General features: G+C 43.6%; 1 protein-coding gene across 7 annotated transcripts in view; it reads left to right on the forward strand.

The window, feature by feature from the left end:
- The window catches only part of FRMD4B (FERM domain containing 4B), a 233,365-nt gene that overhangs the window by 158,871 nt on the left and 58,716 nt on the right, over positions 1-15,778 (forward strand). For 6 of the 7 annotated variants that reach the window (XM_081901464.1, XM_081901461.1, XM_081901460.1 and 3 more), the window contains one exon: positions 257-279. In XM_081901464.1, the coding sequence (XP_081757590.1) occupies positions 257-279 (23 nt within the window). Of the gene's footprint in view, positions 1-256; positions 280-11,530; positions 11,632-15,778 lie in introns of those variants that run through there. The other variant, XM_081901466.1, reaches the window with a different exon arrangement.

Consider the following 15,778-nt stretch of genomic DNA (forward strand, 5'->3'; position numbering starts at 1 on the left):
TTCAGTTTGTGGTTGGCTGTAGCTGAGCAAGGATGGTCTCTCTGTTTCTTTGAAAAGAGCAAAACCCTGTAAAACCAGTGGTGTCCTTTAGACTTGCCTGAGTGGTCAAGGCTTGGCTTAAAATACGAGTTTAGGGTGTGGGTGTGGGTTTTCTTTTAGAAAAAGTTTTCAGTGATGTGATGTCTTAATTTAGCATTGAGAGCCACTGCGAAAAAAATAGTGTTTTAACATCATTACTTTTCTCTCTCAATTGTAGGAAGCTAAAGGGGACTACTCCAGGTAATTACATTTCCCTTTTCAATATTAGCATATAGAATGACTATGTTTTGTTCAGTTTGCATTACTTTAAGCAATCATTCGCCAACTGCAAATGTGGGGAGAAGAAAGGAAAGCATGTGTAGTAACTGAAGAAGAAAGAATCACTGCAGCAGCCAGAGGCTGGACTCAACCGTTCACACTGGGTTGGGGATGTGATTCTTTTGTGAATGGGGTGTGAACTGGGGCAGTGTCTTTCAAAGCCCCATAGCCTACTTGCTTGCATTAGCTAATCTTTAATAAGGCGAAACTTGCATAAACAATGGCAGCATTTTGTGCGGGGGCAGGGGGGGGGATCCTCTGCAGACAAGTTGCTCCATATTGTTGCTCATTTTTAAAGAAGTCCAGAGTTCCTAATGACCCTGCTTGTGAATAGCCCTGATGCGTACCTAGAAAGATGAAGCTTGTCAGTTGCTTGCTTTTGGAGATCAGTGTACAAAGTTTTTCCTCTGCAGCTGCCCCACAGGGGCCTCACCCGTCATGCTCTTGACCTGACAAGCAGCATTGTGGCCGGTGAGAGAGACTTGGAGCTTGTGTAGGGCTTAGCGGTCTACTTACTGGTGCATAAATCGGGCAGCCCTGGCCATTGTGTCTCTTCCTACCTGCCAAACCCAGCCTTTTTGGGTGGAATTGCAAGGCAGAAAGAGGAAAGAGATGGGGTGGGGTGGGTGGGAATTAAAACAAATGAAAAGGAAATTGTGTCTGAGCTGGAGGAGAGAGGGACTTTAATTAGTAGTGGCTCACTGAACAAACAAATTCAAAAGGTCAGCTTTCATCACGTTAATGTTTTACTACATGCCTGCGTTCCTGCAAAGGAAATATTGCTTGTTTACAGATGGCAGAAGTAGGGTCTGTATATTAGACATAAGGTATCCTTGCTGTGTGTGTGTGTGTGTGTGTGTGTGTGCATGCGTGTGCATGCATGTGCAGGGGGTGAGGGTGAGACGACTACACTGTCCCTGTACATGCTTGCTTAGATGGTGTGTCAGGCTGTGCCCCCTTTCCACAGCGGTGCCCTCAAATGCAGTACAGTGGTACCTCGGGTTAAGTACTTAATTTGTTCCGGAGATCTGTTCTTAACCTGAAACTGTTCTTAACCTGAAGCACCACTTTCGCTAATGGGGCCTCCTGCTGCTGCCGCGCCACTGGTGTACGATTTCTGTTCTCATCCTGAAGCAGAGTCTGTAACCTAAAGCGTATGTAACATGAAGCATATGTAACCCAAGGTACCACTGTACTGGCAAATCTGTCCCTGGTGATTCACAGTTGATTCAGGAAAAAGGTTTTGCTGCTTCCCTTTGCCAGCCCCAGCCTAGGCTGGCTGTAGCTGATCATGGGAATTGTAGTCCAAAACATCTTGGCAAAGGCTGATCGTTACACTTGGAGTCTGTTTGTTATGGGTTTTGGTACTTGATGGGAGCCATTGGCAGAAGCTTTCTCCTTTCACTCCTTTCTACAAAGTTCCGCCTCTTCAGTGACATAACTCGGTGCTGAATTCCATTACAGGAGGGGCAGGGAAACTTTAATTCTGTCAAGGGCCACATGCCAGCAATGGACAGGGCCAAAGTGAGATGGACCACCCTCTTTTTTCCCGCTCTCTCTCATTCCCTCTCCCTCTCTCTCCTTCTGCTATCTGCTATTACCTATCTCCCGATTCCTCCCCACCCAGCATGTTGTTGAGGAGGAAGAGCTTGCTCTTGATAGAGGTCTCAGCTGATCATTTGCAAAGCACATTGGAAGCTACCTTATACAAAATCAGACCACTGGTCCATCTGCCTTGGTACTGTCTACTCAGTTTGGCAGTGGCTTTCCATGGTTTAAAAAATGGTCCTTATCCGTCTCCTACTGGGGATTGAACCTGTGACCTTCTGCACGCAAAACAGATGCTCTGCCACTGAGCTGTGGCCACTCCCAAACATTACTGCCTATTCTGGCTCTCTACCCTCTTTTCTAAAGGTCTGTACTGATCGCTTGCCGAGGACTTCTCTCTTCTTCCACTGTGCTATCCATTTCCCACCCCCCTCCCCATCCCTCCATTTCCCTCTCTTGTTCTCCATCTTGCCTTCTAGGAACCCACCAGCCACACAGGATTAGGCGAAAGGCTGCAGGTTCTCCACCCTGCACAGCACCAACACAACAGCAAAACTTTCTAGTAAGGTGTTTTGACTTCACTTACCAGCAGTCGTTAGGTAAAGGGAACCCTGACCATTAGGTCCAGTCGTGGCCGACTCTGGGGTTGTGGTGCTCATCTCGCTTTATTGGCCTAGGGAACCAGCGTACAGCTTCCGGGTCATGTGGCCAGCATGACTAAGCTGCTTCTGGCGAGCCAGAGCAGCGCACGGAAACACCATTTACCTTCCCGCTGGAGCGGTACCTATTTATCTACTTGCACTTTGATGTGTTTTCAAACTGCTAGGTGGGCAGGAGCAGGGATTGAGCAACGGGAGCTCACCCCGTTGCGGGGATTCGAACCGCCGTCCTTCTGATCTGCAAGCCCTAGGCTCTGTGGTTTAACCCAGCAGTTGTTAAGTTCCCTTTAATGTAGTTAAGGTCGCATCAGTTACTTGCAAGAAGTAGCCCTTGGCATAGTTATTGTAATTATTTGCAGGGCATAATGTACAAAAGAAAAAGAAAAAACCCTATACGATAAAAGGTCCTCAAAGTTGTACAGGTGTTTATTCAATGAATACCCCCTATCACTATACAAGCTGCACTAGCAGTACTAGCACCGTCAATCAGCTGGTCTGTTCTTTGGGCTAGCAGGGATCAGCACAGTCCCTGTGCAACTTGCAGTTGTCAGATGGTGCCAAAAACATCCTCCACCCCTATGTGCTTTGACTGAGCAATAGCTGGGTATTTTGTAACAGAATGCAAGCACTTCCTAAGGTTGGTTGGTGAGTCTTGCAAATTTAACTGAAAGCCATAGGTTTTTTTAATTGGTAAGATTAACCAATTAATCCCAGATCAGAATACTTAACAGTAATCTGATTTAATCCATGGAAGGATTTGCAGTGTGTTGAGAATGCCGTCATGCTGAATGCTACATGCATGTTGTGAGTTGGGCGAGACTCTCCTCACTTGCAGTTTCCGACAACCGGGACTCAGAGGCAACAGGTATTCAGGGGAGGTAGCATGCAAACTTCTTGGCTAGCAGTTTACTGATAATCTCAACTCCCCGCAGAAGGTAGAGAGAAGAAATAACTCTGCAAGTTTCTTGAGGACAGTGCACTCCCTAAGTTCACTAGCCTTGCTGTGGGAATTCTGAGTTGAAGATATAGCTCTGGCCAGGCAAATTGCTTTTGCTTCCTCTGTATGCAGTGAGGTTGGCGATGTCAAGCCTGGCCAGCTGTTTAGTGTCGCCTTGGGACAATCGTGTACATTCAGGAAGCATCCAGAGTTAAAGCAAGGTCACTGCCATGTGTCAGGCTGCCGAGAGAAGTTAGATTGCTAGCATACCATGTTGAAACAGCAGGTGTGGGCAACATGGGCGATCAAATGTGAAGTATGCCCCAACCCGCCCTCAGAGCACTTACACATGACTTTCAGTTTCTGACTGGAATGCAAAGAATCACAGTTTTCATTTGTTTCTAAACAGCCCAACTTCCCTTGCAATAAATAAATAAATGAATAAGCCAACTCATATGTTGCACATATGCTGCAAAGTGTGTGTACTATAGCAGTTCTTTCAGTTCAAAATAAATGTGTGATGATACATTAATTTGAAGGTCAATAAACATAGACCCAAAAATCAGTACAAATGTGTCTGGTGCATCTTTGATCTCTCTTGCTAAGCAGGTCTAAGGCTTGCTTTTGTTACCTGGGTGGGAAGGGAATGCTTGGGGGAAAGTGAGAATTCAAATGTAATAAACAGATAATAGTTAAGACTCACCAGCCTGGTACCTCCACTGATTTTAAAGATTATTTTGGTATTTATTTCAGCTTGATTGTAAAAAAACAAAAACAAACCCTCAAAGCGGTTTGCAAAAGGTAAACCAGCAGCTGTAGAGTGTGTTTCTAATTCTCCTGTATTGTAGAAATTAAGTTTAAAATACAACAGCAAAATTGCCAAAGGATCTCAAATTACAATCCAAACATGCATATTAATATGCTAGTAAGCCCTGTCAACCTTATTTTGAGCAGACATGCAGAGGACTGTGCTTTTAGAAATCGGAGCCTTATTGAAATGGGAAGGGGGAAATAGTTGTGGTTTTAGCTATTGTTAGTAGACAGGCAGATTTTCACATTCTGCAAGTGAAAGTTGTTTTCTTTAGAGAAGTCTCAGGACGGAATAGCAACAATTAAACTGATTTGTTAAAATTCTGAGGGGTGAGAGAAAAGAAATGTTCCTTTTGAGCCTCTTGATTTTAGAGCAAATGACAAGGTGTTCTTAGAAAATTTGCATTTCGCCAATGCAAAGAGCTTCACAGAATTTGCCTACCTAGGATTGTTCAATGAGACTTACTCCCAGGTAACCATGCACAGAACTGCAGTTTCACAGCACAACCAAATAGTTATTTTTTATTTACTCAATAGAAAGTCACACTGTGCCCAGTGAGGTTAAATCTCTAGCGTGTTTAGGTTTGCAAGCTTAACCAATTTATTCTAACTGATTAATTGATTGAACACTCCAACCTAATTATTACATCCCTTCCTCCTTACTGGTTGTCTCCAGACTGTTATCACATTGCGGATTTCAGTATAGCATCAGGATGGTCCAATAAAGAATAACTGCATTTATTTCGTGACTGATGAAAATGTGGGGACAGTTGTCAGAAAACAGGTGGGGGAGCAAATGTTTTGAAGTGCCAGATATCAGACCTCGACTCAGAAAGAAGGAGCTGCCTGTTGGAAACCATGTGTTAAATATTTTAAGCCTTCCAAGAGTTTGACTCACAGTGCAACACTCGGAAAAGTAAGAAAAGAAATCAGTTTCAGCTTTTCATTTTGCCCCTGATATAAGCCCCATTTAGATCAATGGGTAAATCAGTGTGGGATTGCAGGCTAAATGTCAAATCTAGGATGGCTGAGGGGTGAGCAATAGGAGGGAGGAATAAGCATTCTGAAGCTGGTGTTAATTTATCTTTCTGCGTATGTGTGTGTGTGTTTTTACAAAAACATGCCATCATCCCCAACAGTTTTGTGTTCATAGTCGCTGGCCCTTCTGACCCAGCGACGTTGTAATTGCAAGAAGAAACTGCTAAAGTAGCCCAACCCAACAAGATTTGCCTGGCTGATTTCCTTCTGGCTGATGTATCTTATTGTCTGCCCTTATCCATAGCTAGCCAATATATGAATGAAGTCCCTCAGCTGGGGATAGGCAGCAGTGTGTGAAGCAGCAGCAGTTTGAAGCAGCCAAGAAGTGGGGGTTTCTTGAGCTCTGAAAGTGCTGGCTGCTCCCCAGCAAACCTGATGTGCAAGCAGAAGATTTGGGGTGTCATTGGAATGCTAAGCAGTGAGCCTCACCTGTTCTCAGTCTGTGTAGCAAATAAACACGGAGGCTGGAAAATGCTGCAAGCTTCCAGCGACGACCATGTTCCAATTCTCGCCGCTTAGAAAATTCTGGCACGCCTAACAATACTAACCCTGCTTCCAGCTCAGTCAGGCCACTGGCTCATGTAGCCTGCTGTTGTATACAGTGGTACCTTGGTTTACAAACTTAATCCATTCCAGAAGTCCGTTCTTAAACCAAAGCATTCTTAAACCAAGGCGTGCTTTCCCATAGCAGTGGGGGACTCAATTTACAAATGGAACACACTCAACAGGAAGCGGAACATGTTCTGCTTCCAAGGCAAAGTTCACAAACCAAAACACCTACTTCTGGGTTTGCAGCATTCTTAATCCAAGTTGTTCATAAACTAAGCTGTTCTTAAACCAAGGTACCGCTGTATTCTGTTATCCACTCTCCAGGGTTTCTGCTAGGTATGATCTGTTCAGCTGAAGATGTGGAGTACGGATGAGTATCATTTCTGGTGAACATATTTTTAAATAACAAGCAGTCTTTTGGCACCTTGTTATGGCATAAGCGCTGGAGGCAAAAGCATGGAAGTTTTATTTTTCTTTGGTCTGGTTACAGTTCAGGAAAGTATTGTTTCATTGGAAGTCTCCCTCCTCCCCGCCACTTTGTTTTCATCTGCAAACTACAGCTGTTGATTGGAAAGTGCCACATTTTTCATTTTCAGAAACCTGGGTCATACCCGGACAACCAGCCGGTGTGATTGTATCAACAGGAATAGTGTATATGCTGCTAATGAGACAGACTGTGCCCAAGGGAAGAGGCAGCATCAATGTACAAGCAGGGAAGGCAATGTTTGTTTTCAATACTGAGAGCTCAATGGTTCCTTACTTGAAAGCTCTTTAGCAGGTTAAAGCTAGAGAAATCTGGCACCAGAGTGGCAAATTTGGAAGATGCAGAACCGCTTGAATGTATGCCAGGGGAATTTTGCCAGGGGAACTCAGAAGTCGAAGATCCCCAGGTGTGCTTATGTTTATAGAACATTTATAGCTGGTGTCAGTGTAAGATAGCTGGGCTTTCTTAATAAACCATAATTAATAATAAAAAGAGACCTGCAGAATTGTAGGTAAAGAGGGATGGGAATCTTGGGCTGGACCTCTTCCAAAGGGTTTGTGGGGGAACTAAGTCACAGTGCAAGTGGGGCCCATTCTATCCCCTCCAGCCTTTTCGTGCAAAGCAGAGCATATATATTTGCATGTGACTTGCCACAACATAAAATGAGCTTAAAGTAATTACCATGAAAATGGGTAATCCAGCTGTATTGATGTATTAACTCGGTCTACTGATTTGTGATGTATTTTGTACTTCTTTTTTATGAATGTAATTTCATTGTTTATATGATGTAGTTCACTGCTGTGGTTTTTTTTAAAAAAAATTGTATTCATGTTGGCAGTTCAGAAATCTCTGCAAATAAATAAAATAAACATAAACATGAATATTTTACAATAAGAAGCTTCTAAAGAGTTAGTCTCAAGGTGCTGTCAAACAAATGTCTTTCTTTAACATATTGCAAATGTGCCATGAATTTAAGGCAAAGTTTATTCAGAGCAGTATTTCTAGGCAGTGGTGCCCAAAGGTTGGTTAAACCGGCCCCTGCTGGGGGCGCAGGCTGGGGTGTGTTTGCAAAAATCACCACCAACATCAGAGGAGTCAGGGTTGCAGCCTAAACCTTTTAATTCTTTTAATGCTACTGAACAAGCTGTTTTATCATTGTTGTGATGGTTTTATCACATTGTGGTTTTTCAGGTTTGTTTTTTGTGGTCTGAAACCATTTTGGGAAATTTATTGTAGAATGTGTGGTATACGAATGTTTTCTCAAAAAAAAAAAAAAGCAGCAGCAGCCAGGTTATGTATGAGAGGTCATATTTTGCAATGCAGTGCAGCGCACATTTCCTGGATGTCTGGATTACCATTGCTTCCATCATGATTTGACTGAGTTGCAAAAAGAGTGAAATCCCTTGCGATCGCCAAGTCCATTTGCCCATGCTAATTCTGTATACCTATAAACCCTGTCAGTTGAGCAAGTGTCATTCAGAAGACTTTTATCTACGAGATCCAGCAAAACGAAACTTTGGCACACCAGAGATATGCATGCAAGGCAAGCGAAAAGTTGAACACGTGATTCTGCCTTGAGTCAGACCTTTTGTCTGTCTAGCCTGGTATTGTTTGTGTGTTTTGATTGACGGGTTCTCCAAGGTCTCAAGCAGGGTTCCTTACTGCTCCTGCTCCCTGGGGCTGATCTTTATAGCTGTGCACTGAACTTGACATCTTCTGCATGCAAAGCGGATACCCTACCATTGAGCTATGATCCCTGCTCTGTCTTAACATAAAAAGAGGACATCATTGATGCCGCTCATGTCTGTTCTGTTGCCAAAGCAGAATAAAGCACTTATTCCTTAGTTAAACATTGTTTGGATACTTCACACACAAAGTGCTTATGATTAGAAATACTTTGCTGTCTAATGTTTGTTTGTGTGTACAAACATAAGAGACGAGACAGCTGGTTCTCTCTCTGCCTTCTCCCTTCCCCGTTGCATATGTGAAGGAACAGAGTGTGGAATATTCAGAAATGGCTGCCAAGGGTTGTTGTGTCTTGCCTGCAGATCTTTGGGAAACAGCGGAGTACAATGATATTCCTAAGGAGAAACAACAGGGCAACATCAAATGTAAATGACCCTTACCACCACCACCAAAAATAGGCAGGCAGTGGATGAAAACATCTCCATATGAATGAAAACATACCAACTTTTGCTTACCCCATCAAGGATCCTGATAGACTCAGTTGCTGTGTGGCAGGGGTAGAGAATTAGTGACCCTCCAGATGTTGGCTGCTACCACTGGGCGAGCTAGGTACTCATAGACAGTGATGCTGGCTATATTAGGGGCACTGGGGGGCATGTTCAAGCAGCCCCTTCTCCGTGATCTTAACACAGCCAAAACAACTCCCTGTCTTTCCCAGTACAGTGGTTTCCCCCCTACCACCCAGCTGATGTTTGATCAAGGGGGACAGCAGTGGACAAAGTGGGAAGGGACCCGCAAGGCATGGCAGGCTGCATGGAGAAGCAGCCCAGAACCACTCACACGTGCCCTAAAGAAATGCAAAAATTCCTGCTTGGTAGTAGTAAGCACTGGCGTGCACCTGATCCAACAGAGGTATGGCCTCATTAGGAAATTGTGAGCATGAAAAGTGAACTGCACACTTGTTCCTTAGCTCTCACCAGCCCAGACCAAACTGGAATTGTTCACAGTATAAAAGAGCAACCTTTTTTTACAAACTCTGTTTCCTGCTGCCATTCATCCTATTTTCAGCTCCATCCATTTGCCCAGGAGGCTGCACCCAGAAGTAAGAAATGCTGGGGAGATTCTTTCTGTGTGTTCGTACCCCACCCACAAAAGAACTCTGGTCATTTCCAAGTTAATTTGCAGTGAGCAGTGGAGATCTCTCTGTCTCTGCATGTTGTAGAATATGTGTAGTTGAACAGCGTGGAACATAGCTTTGAGTCCGCATGCTTAGGACTATGCTGTATAAGAAGCAGGCGGTTATCAGTTTTTAAGAGTTTTATTTTCTGACAGATGATCTCAGATTCCATTTTCAGGAGTAATGTTTTTTCAGAGCTCAGACCTAGCCGTGCATGCTCCCTGGAAGTTAATTAAATTGCTGCCAGGAGGGCTTCTATTTTTTTCTTTAAATAGCTGACATGTTGGGTTTCCATTATAGCCCATAGGCTGCAAAGATAACTGTTGCCTGGTGTAGCATAACACAGACTATGTAATGAATTCTTGGTGGTTGGTGTGTGTAGGGGGGTTTTATTATTTGAGTGATAAACACAGTTTGTAAGAGGAAACGGTTTATATAAATACATATGCATACCCTGAAGACTGATGTTGTAGCTTAATTGAAAGTCACGAACTTCCGCATCAAACAGAAGGAATATGTATTTTGGTTTTTTTTTCCCTTTTACTTCTGGCAGCATGCTTTACAAGTTGCAGATGTGCTGTACAAATTCTCAGTGTCTGTAGCCGCATCTCATTGCAAACTCACTGAGAGGATTGTAATGATCATGATTTATGCATGTTATTGAGGGGAAAATTGGGAAGCTGTTCAAAGAAAGCAGCTGCTCTAATCTAAAAGCAGTCAGAGCCATGCTGTGGTGAAACACCTGTTTGCCACATTTCTCATCATAAAGCTGACTCGGCTATTTTTAAAAAAACAACAACAAAGCAGCACAACCTCTGGAATCATTGGCAGGCTATAAAGCCTTGGATATCTTAGTTGGAACACAAAGGAGCTACCCAGTACCATCCAGGCTCTGCTAATGCAGAAATGTCCACCCTGAAGAGGAATAGCAATCTTTATCACAATCTGGCCAATGGCTGATGTACTGGGTGGCTGTGGGTGGGGTAAGAGAGGCTCCCCAGAGCTTGGAAGCCTGCATGGAAAAGCACTTGCATATGTCCTAAAGAAATGTAACAATGCCTGCTTGAAAGTAGTTAACACTAGTGTGGACCTGATCCAGCATATGTACTGCCTCCTGGAGGGTGGTGGGATGAGCTTGAAAAGTGAACTGCACACTTGTTCCCTTGCTCTCTCGCAAGCCCAGACTGGACTGGAATTGCCAAATTGTACTGAAAGTAGAGAGGGTCCTTAAGAAGTAGTCTAGGCCACAACTCAAGATGCTGTGGCCAACCTTGATGCACACATGCTTTCCCATCCCCACAATACACGGGTAGCCAACAAGTTGCCCTCCAGATTATTTAGGACCCCAACTCCCAACATCCTGATGGGAGTTGATCGCAGGGGGAAGTCCAGTGACAACTGGAGGGCACCAACTCTGCCATAATAGTTGGTGCATATTGGTTTTGTAGTAATTGCTGGGGGTTTTTTATTCTGCTTATGGCACCCCCATGCTGATAGTGAAGAAATCTGAGATGAATGACAAAGAGCAGTCCCCTGTTAACTGAAATGGCAGAGAGACAACAGGAATAGTCTCAGCTTTTATTGAACAGGATCAGTTGTGGAATTCTGAGAGATCTGTAGAAACATGGCTTTGCCAAACATTTTGTTCTTGGGTGGACCCTTCACCTAGGTTCATGTGTAACCTGTGCAGTGGCGTAGCGTGGGGGGTGCAGAGGGGGCCGGCCGCACCGGGCGCAACATCTGGGGGTTAGGGTTAGGGGGCGCAAATTCACAGGTTAGGGGGCGCAAATTACTTGCCTTGCCCCAGGTGCTGACAACCCACGCTACGCCACTGAACCTGTGTTAGAAACAGAGATATGAAAGCTAGGAGCTAAATGGCACCTAAAACCTAGGTTATGGGCACCGCAATGGAGTGTTTATGTGTGCTTTTTTTATAACGAGTACAAAGCTGAAAATGAACGAACTGCAGCTAAAATCTTATGTTCATTTTTCATGTGGTCTAGTCCTCATCTGAAGACTGGTCCCTTCTCCAGTCTTCAGAGAGTGGCTGGAAGTGGGAAGGCAGAAAAAGGTCCTCCTTTTCTTCCAGCAGTGGCAGTTTTAATCTGAAATCTTAGGCTCAGTACTGCACCCAGAGCTCAGAAGCTGCTCAAGTTAATGAAATTCCCTGTTGCAAAAGGTGCCCAGGACAATGGGAGTTTCAAACACTGTGTGCAACCTTCCTTAGCACTTCATTTACTAAGCACAGGTTTACTAAGTTGGTGTGTGATTGTCTGAACCAACCCTCTTTGGTTACCTGCATGCAGTATACTCCCAACAATGGAACTGGCTTTCTGAAGTGTGTTGTTGCCAAGTGGGTGTTTCCTGTCTGGAATCCTGAGGCATGGTAACAATAATCTCTCTGAGAGGGCAATGCCTGTTTATGGTATAGAAAGGAATACAGCATCTTGGACAAATACTTAAAGCTGTCAGATTGATGCATGAGGTTGTAAGGACTTGGGTTCTATATGCATGATAAGGTTATCTAAAAGTCTGAGTGAAATGTATGGCACTACAAATGGTTGCATTTGCTCTGTGCTTTGTTTGTTTCTACATGGAATTTTAAGTTCCTGAGAGTCTAAAGCCACTTAATGTGCTAGACTTCAGGATTGCCACTACATTCAGGATAAATATGTGCATGTAGAGACTTTTCATTTACTCTCACAGGGAGCTAGTTTTCAATTGGGGGAAGTATTTCTTTTTCAATTTTATACCAGGCAAACTATGAATTAAATAAGCTGCCGTGCTCAGCACCCAGGATTCTTAACAGTACTGCACTTGTGGCATTGTAAAAAAAAACTTAACAGATTTATTGTGCTTTGTTGGGTACTTCATAGGCACAGCTACTTCTAACATAGCTTTTTAAATCTAAGTGATGAGCAACGTTCCAGTATCTTTCATTAACAAATATACCAATCTCATTGTGTGGACCAGAGAATTGCCTAAGGATCTAAGATACATGATTTCAACTCTATTATGTACTCATTGTGTGACTCAGGGCAAATTTCTTTTCTCTTAGCCTCAGCTCCCCATATGGGAAGAGTGTGGTGACCTACCTCATGGGGTTGTTGTGTTGATAAACCTTCTAAAGCAGGGACGTCCAACTCCCAAGAGACTGCGATCTACTCCCACAATAAAAAGCTGGCAGTAATCTACCCATTTGGGTAGATAACTCCATCTGCCACTTTTGTGATCGTGCGCAAATGAAGGACGGGGCAAGGGGGCGGGGCCAGATGTTCTTTTTCCACCACGGAGGAAATAGGGCCCATGATCCACCACTAGCTGCAGGGAATCGACCAGTTGATTGCGGCTGGCCAGTTGGACATCCCTGTTCTAAAATATTGCTCCACTTGCAGATGTTGTTAAGTGATTTATAGGTTGGATCCAGTCTTACCAATCCTTCCATTCTCAGAAGGGCCTGAGAGTCTACAGAAGTTCTCGCTGAACAAAGAGGGCTCAAATTTTGCCAATTCACTCCACCTTTCCCAACATCACCTCCAGTGCTGTCTTCCAATCCTCTGGAGCAACTTTTCTGTGGAAAGACGCAATAGGCAAAAGTCACCTACCCCGTTCCTCTAGCAGAGCACCCTGTGTACAAAGTTCCAATAGGTAGTCTGGATCTATCCTGATGTATTTTAGAAAGACATATCACAATGTAGTCTATGTGAAAACAGTATCTTCTTGTCGTTGGTGCTGCTTTTTTGGTGGGGTGGAATGACAACTGACTATTATTGAAATACATATAAAAAGATATATGCAGTTTGAGGTTAACAGGGTTAACCTGTGGGCTGGGTTAACAGAAATAGATCTTAATTATCTGTATTAGAAGGCAATCAGTGCATCCAAGTTAATCAGCAGGTGAAAATATGCCTGTAGAACAAACAGGGAATTTCTGTGAGAAAACAGTGGCCACAATCCAGCCAAAGTTAAGTGCTATCATTGATTACAATGAAGCACATGTTTAAGGTCTTAATCCTACATGTTGCACTTGGTGGTATTTATTTCTGCATGGACTTTTATAGGGTTGTCCTGTAATTCTCCCACTGAAATCAACATATATGTTGCTTTGGCTCAATTATGTCCATTATTTTGGAAAGCAATTAGCTAACGAAGTGTGATGATGTCAGCTGCTGCAATTTTGTGCTGCCAGTGGTGTCATTTCTAAAGAATTCAAGTGAATACAGAGATTAAGTGAGACAATTCATGAGATCTGTGGGAAATACTGTTTTTGTTAGACTTTTACATGCTTCCATCTGAGAAACAGATACAGTACTATACCTCTGAGCTATTGTTATTGTGCCTTGGGTGCCTATATGTAACATCGTAACAGTACCAGTAATTAATCTGCTTGGAATAGGGTTCCAGTCAGTCAGTTAGTGTAGTTGAGATAACTGGGTACATTTAGGCTGGTGGGAAGAAGTTAGGGAGACATCATAGCTGTCCTTCAGAGATCTGATCGGCTTCAGGGAGAAGATGAACCAGGCTTGTTTTCTGCTGCTCCAGGAGGCAGGAATGGAACTAATAGATAGAAACGGCAAGGAAGTAGATTTTAGCTGAACAATGAAATAGGCTACCTCTGGAGGCGATCGGCTCTCCTTAGCTGGAAGCATTGAAGTGCAGGCTGGACTTCCATCTACCTGGGATGCTGTAGTTGCAAGAGTCCTAAATTGAGCCGAGAGTTGACTAGATGGTCTCCAAAGTCTCTCTGCTTCGATTCTGTGAAAACAAAAATGGGAGGTGTTGTGTAGCTCCACTCTGCTATTTCTGAAGCTTTCCCCTGACTTAGGTTTACTGTGTGCCCAGGAGACATAGCACAGACAGTGATTGCGCTTTAATGCCACTTTCCCCTTGTAGTTTTGCCAGTTCTCTGTTGCTGGATGCATGCCTTTTTGTAGGCCGAGGTGCCTTTTGTTATCAAGCACATAGGACTGTGATAACAAGCTTTCAGTTTTGCTGCCGCACAAAGGAACCACGACTAATTTGGCTAATCTGACTTTTGTGCAAAGAGGAAGAACCCATGAGTGTTAGCAATAACAAGTCTGCAGCTTTTGGAAGCCTCATGGGAGACATCTTCTAGCATCATGCAGACCGTGAATAATCCCCACTCGCTCAACAATAAATCTGCAGGTAGAGAGGAACAGATCCGCTTCCTGCCTGGTGCATGGGAGAATCTGTCTGGTGCTCTGAGGTCATTCTTGCAAGTTGTAAGTGCCTGAATGAGATCATATGCCCATTGGTTATCCCCCCACCCCACCCCAAAAGCTGTAAGCTCTTTAGTTTCAATGCCCTTTGTAAATATGTAAACTGTGTATCTCAATTTAACATACACACACAATTAAGAAACCTATGTGAGTAGGGACCTGGGTGCAGAAATGTATACCTTTGGACCACAGCTTCACATTTTGGGATCGGTGTATACAGTAAGCCTGCAGCTTATGTGTGCATTCAGATTTACATGTCTGGCAAAAAAATTTAAAAGGGGGCAGATGTCTGGGGGGAAAGACTTGGCCAATCCTGCCCACCATTGAACCCAATGTGTTTTGACTCTATGCGATATTGACTCTAGGTGTAACCCCCAGAACGTCACCCCCATGTAAGTGACGGGCTTACTCTAAATTACTAAACACTGGTTAGACCTTTCAAGCATGGAGGCTGCATATGTTTGAACCAACAGATGGTTTCAGACTCTAGGATGCTCCAGCACAAATTTGCTGTATAGGAAAGTGATATTGGCTTTTCCCCTTGAATTGAGTGATCTAGTGTTCCCTCCATTTCCATAGCTGGCCGTGAAGCACACTATTGCAGGTAAATGAAAGGTCACATCTGCCAATTCTGTCTGCTTATGAATTTTTGTTAACGTTAGTTTAGAAACTAATTTAACTGAAAAGGGAGTGCTGATGTAGTCTTCGGTAATGTGTAGACGTTAAGCTGTTTGTAGAAGAATAATTTACAGCACGGTCCTCTCTGTGTCTCACTCAGCAATAAATCCTCTTAAATTCAGTGTGGGGTGTATTCCTGGGCAAACTGGATTAGGATATGGCCTAGTGGTATAGCAGTGAGTTTGGCTATCAAATTAGCACACTTAGGCCAACACTGGCCAGTGTTAGGGACTCATCTCTCTGTGACCTGATTGGCCAGTGTTGGCGTTTTGTTTATTTAATGTGCAACTCTTTTAGAATGATAGACATATTTTAGAATGCCGTTCTCAACTGAGTATATTCTTTATTGCATTTATGTACTGCCTTTCTCCCAATGTGTTCCAGGCAAATGGAACAAATTATTTTCAGACCACCTTCAAGAGCTGATGACACCAGCTCCCTGGCCTAGGCTTATAGAGACCAAGATAGAAAACAAAGTGGATTTTATTCATTTCTTTTCTCCCCTGAACACCTTGCCATGTTGCCAGATGGCACAGATAATGGACTATCTTTCTGGTTGCATTCTCTCTGGGCTGGATTTTAAGTGGTAATCTGAATTGCAGATGATCATCTGAA

This window comes from Podarcis melisellensis (genome assembly GCF_964234715.1).
Source record: "Podarcis melisellensis genome assembly, chromosome: 2".
In the NCBI taxonomy this organism is placed as follows: Eukaryota; Metazoa; Chordata; class Lepidosauria; order Squamata; family Lacertidae; genus Podarcis; species Podarcis melisellensis.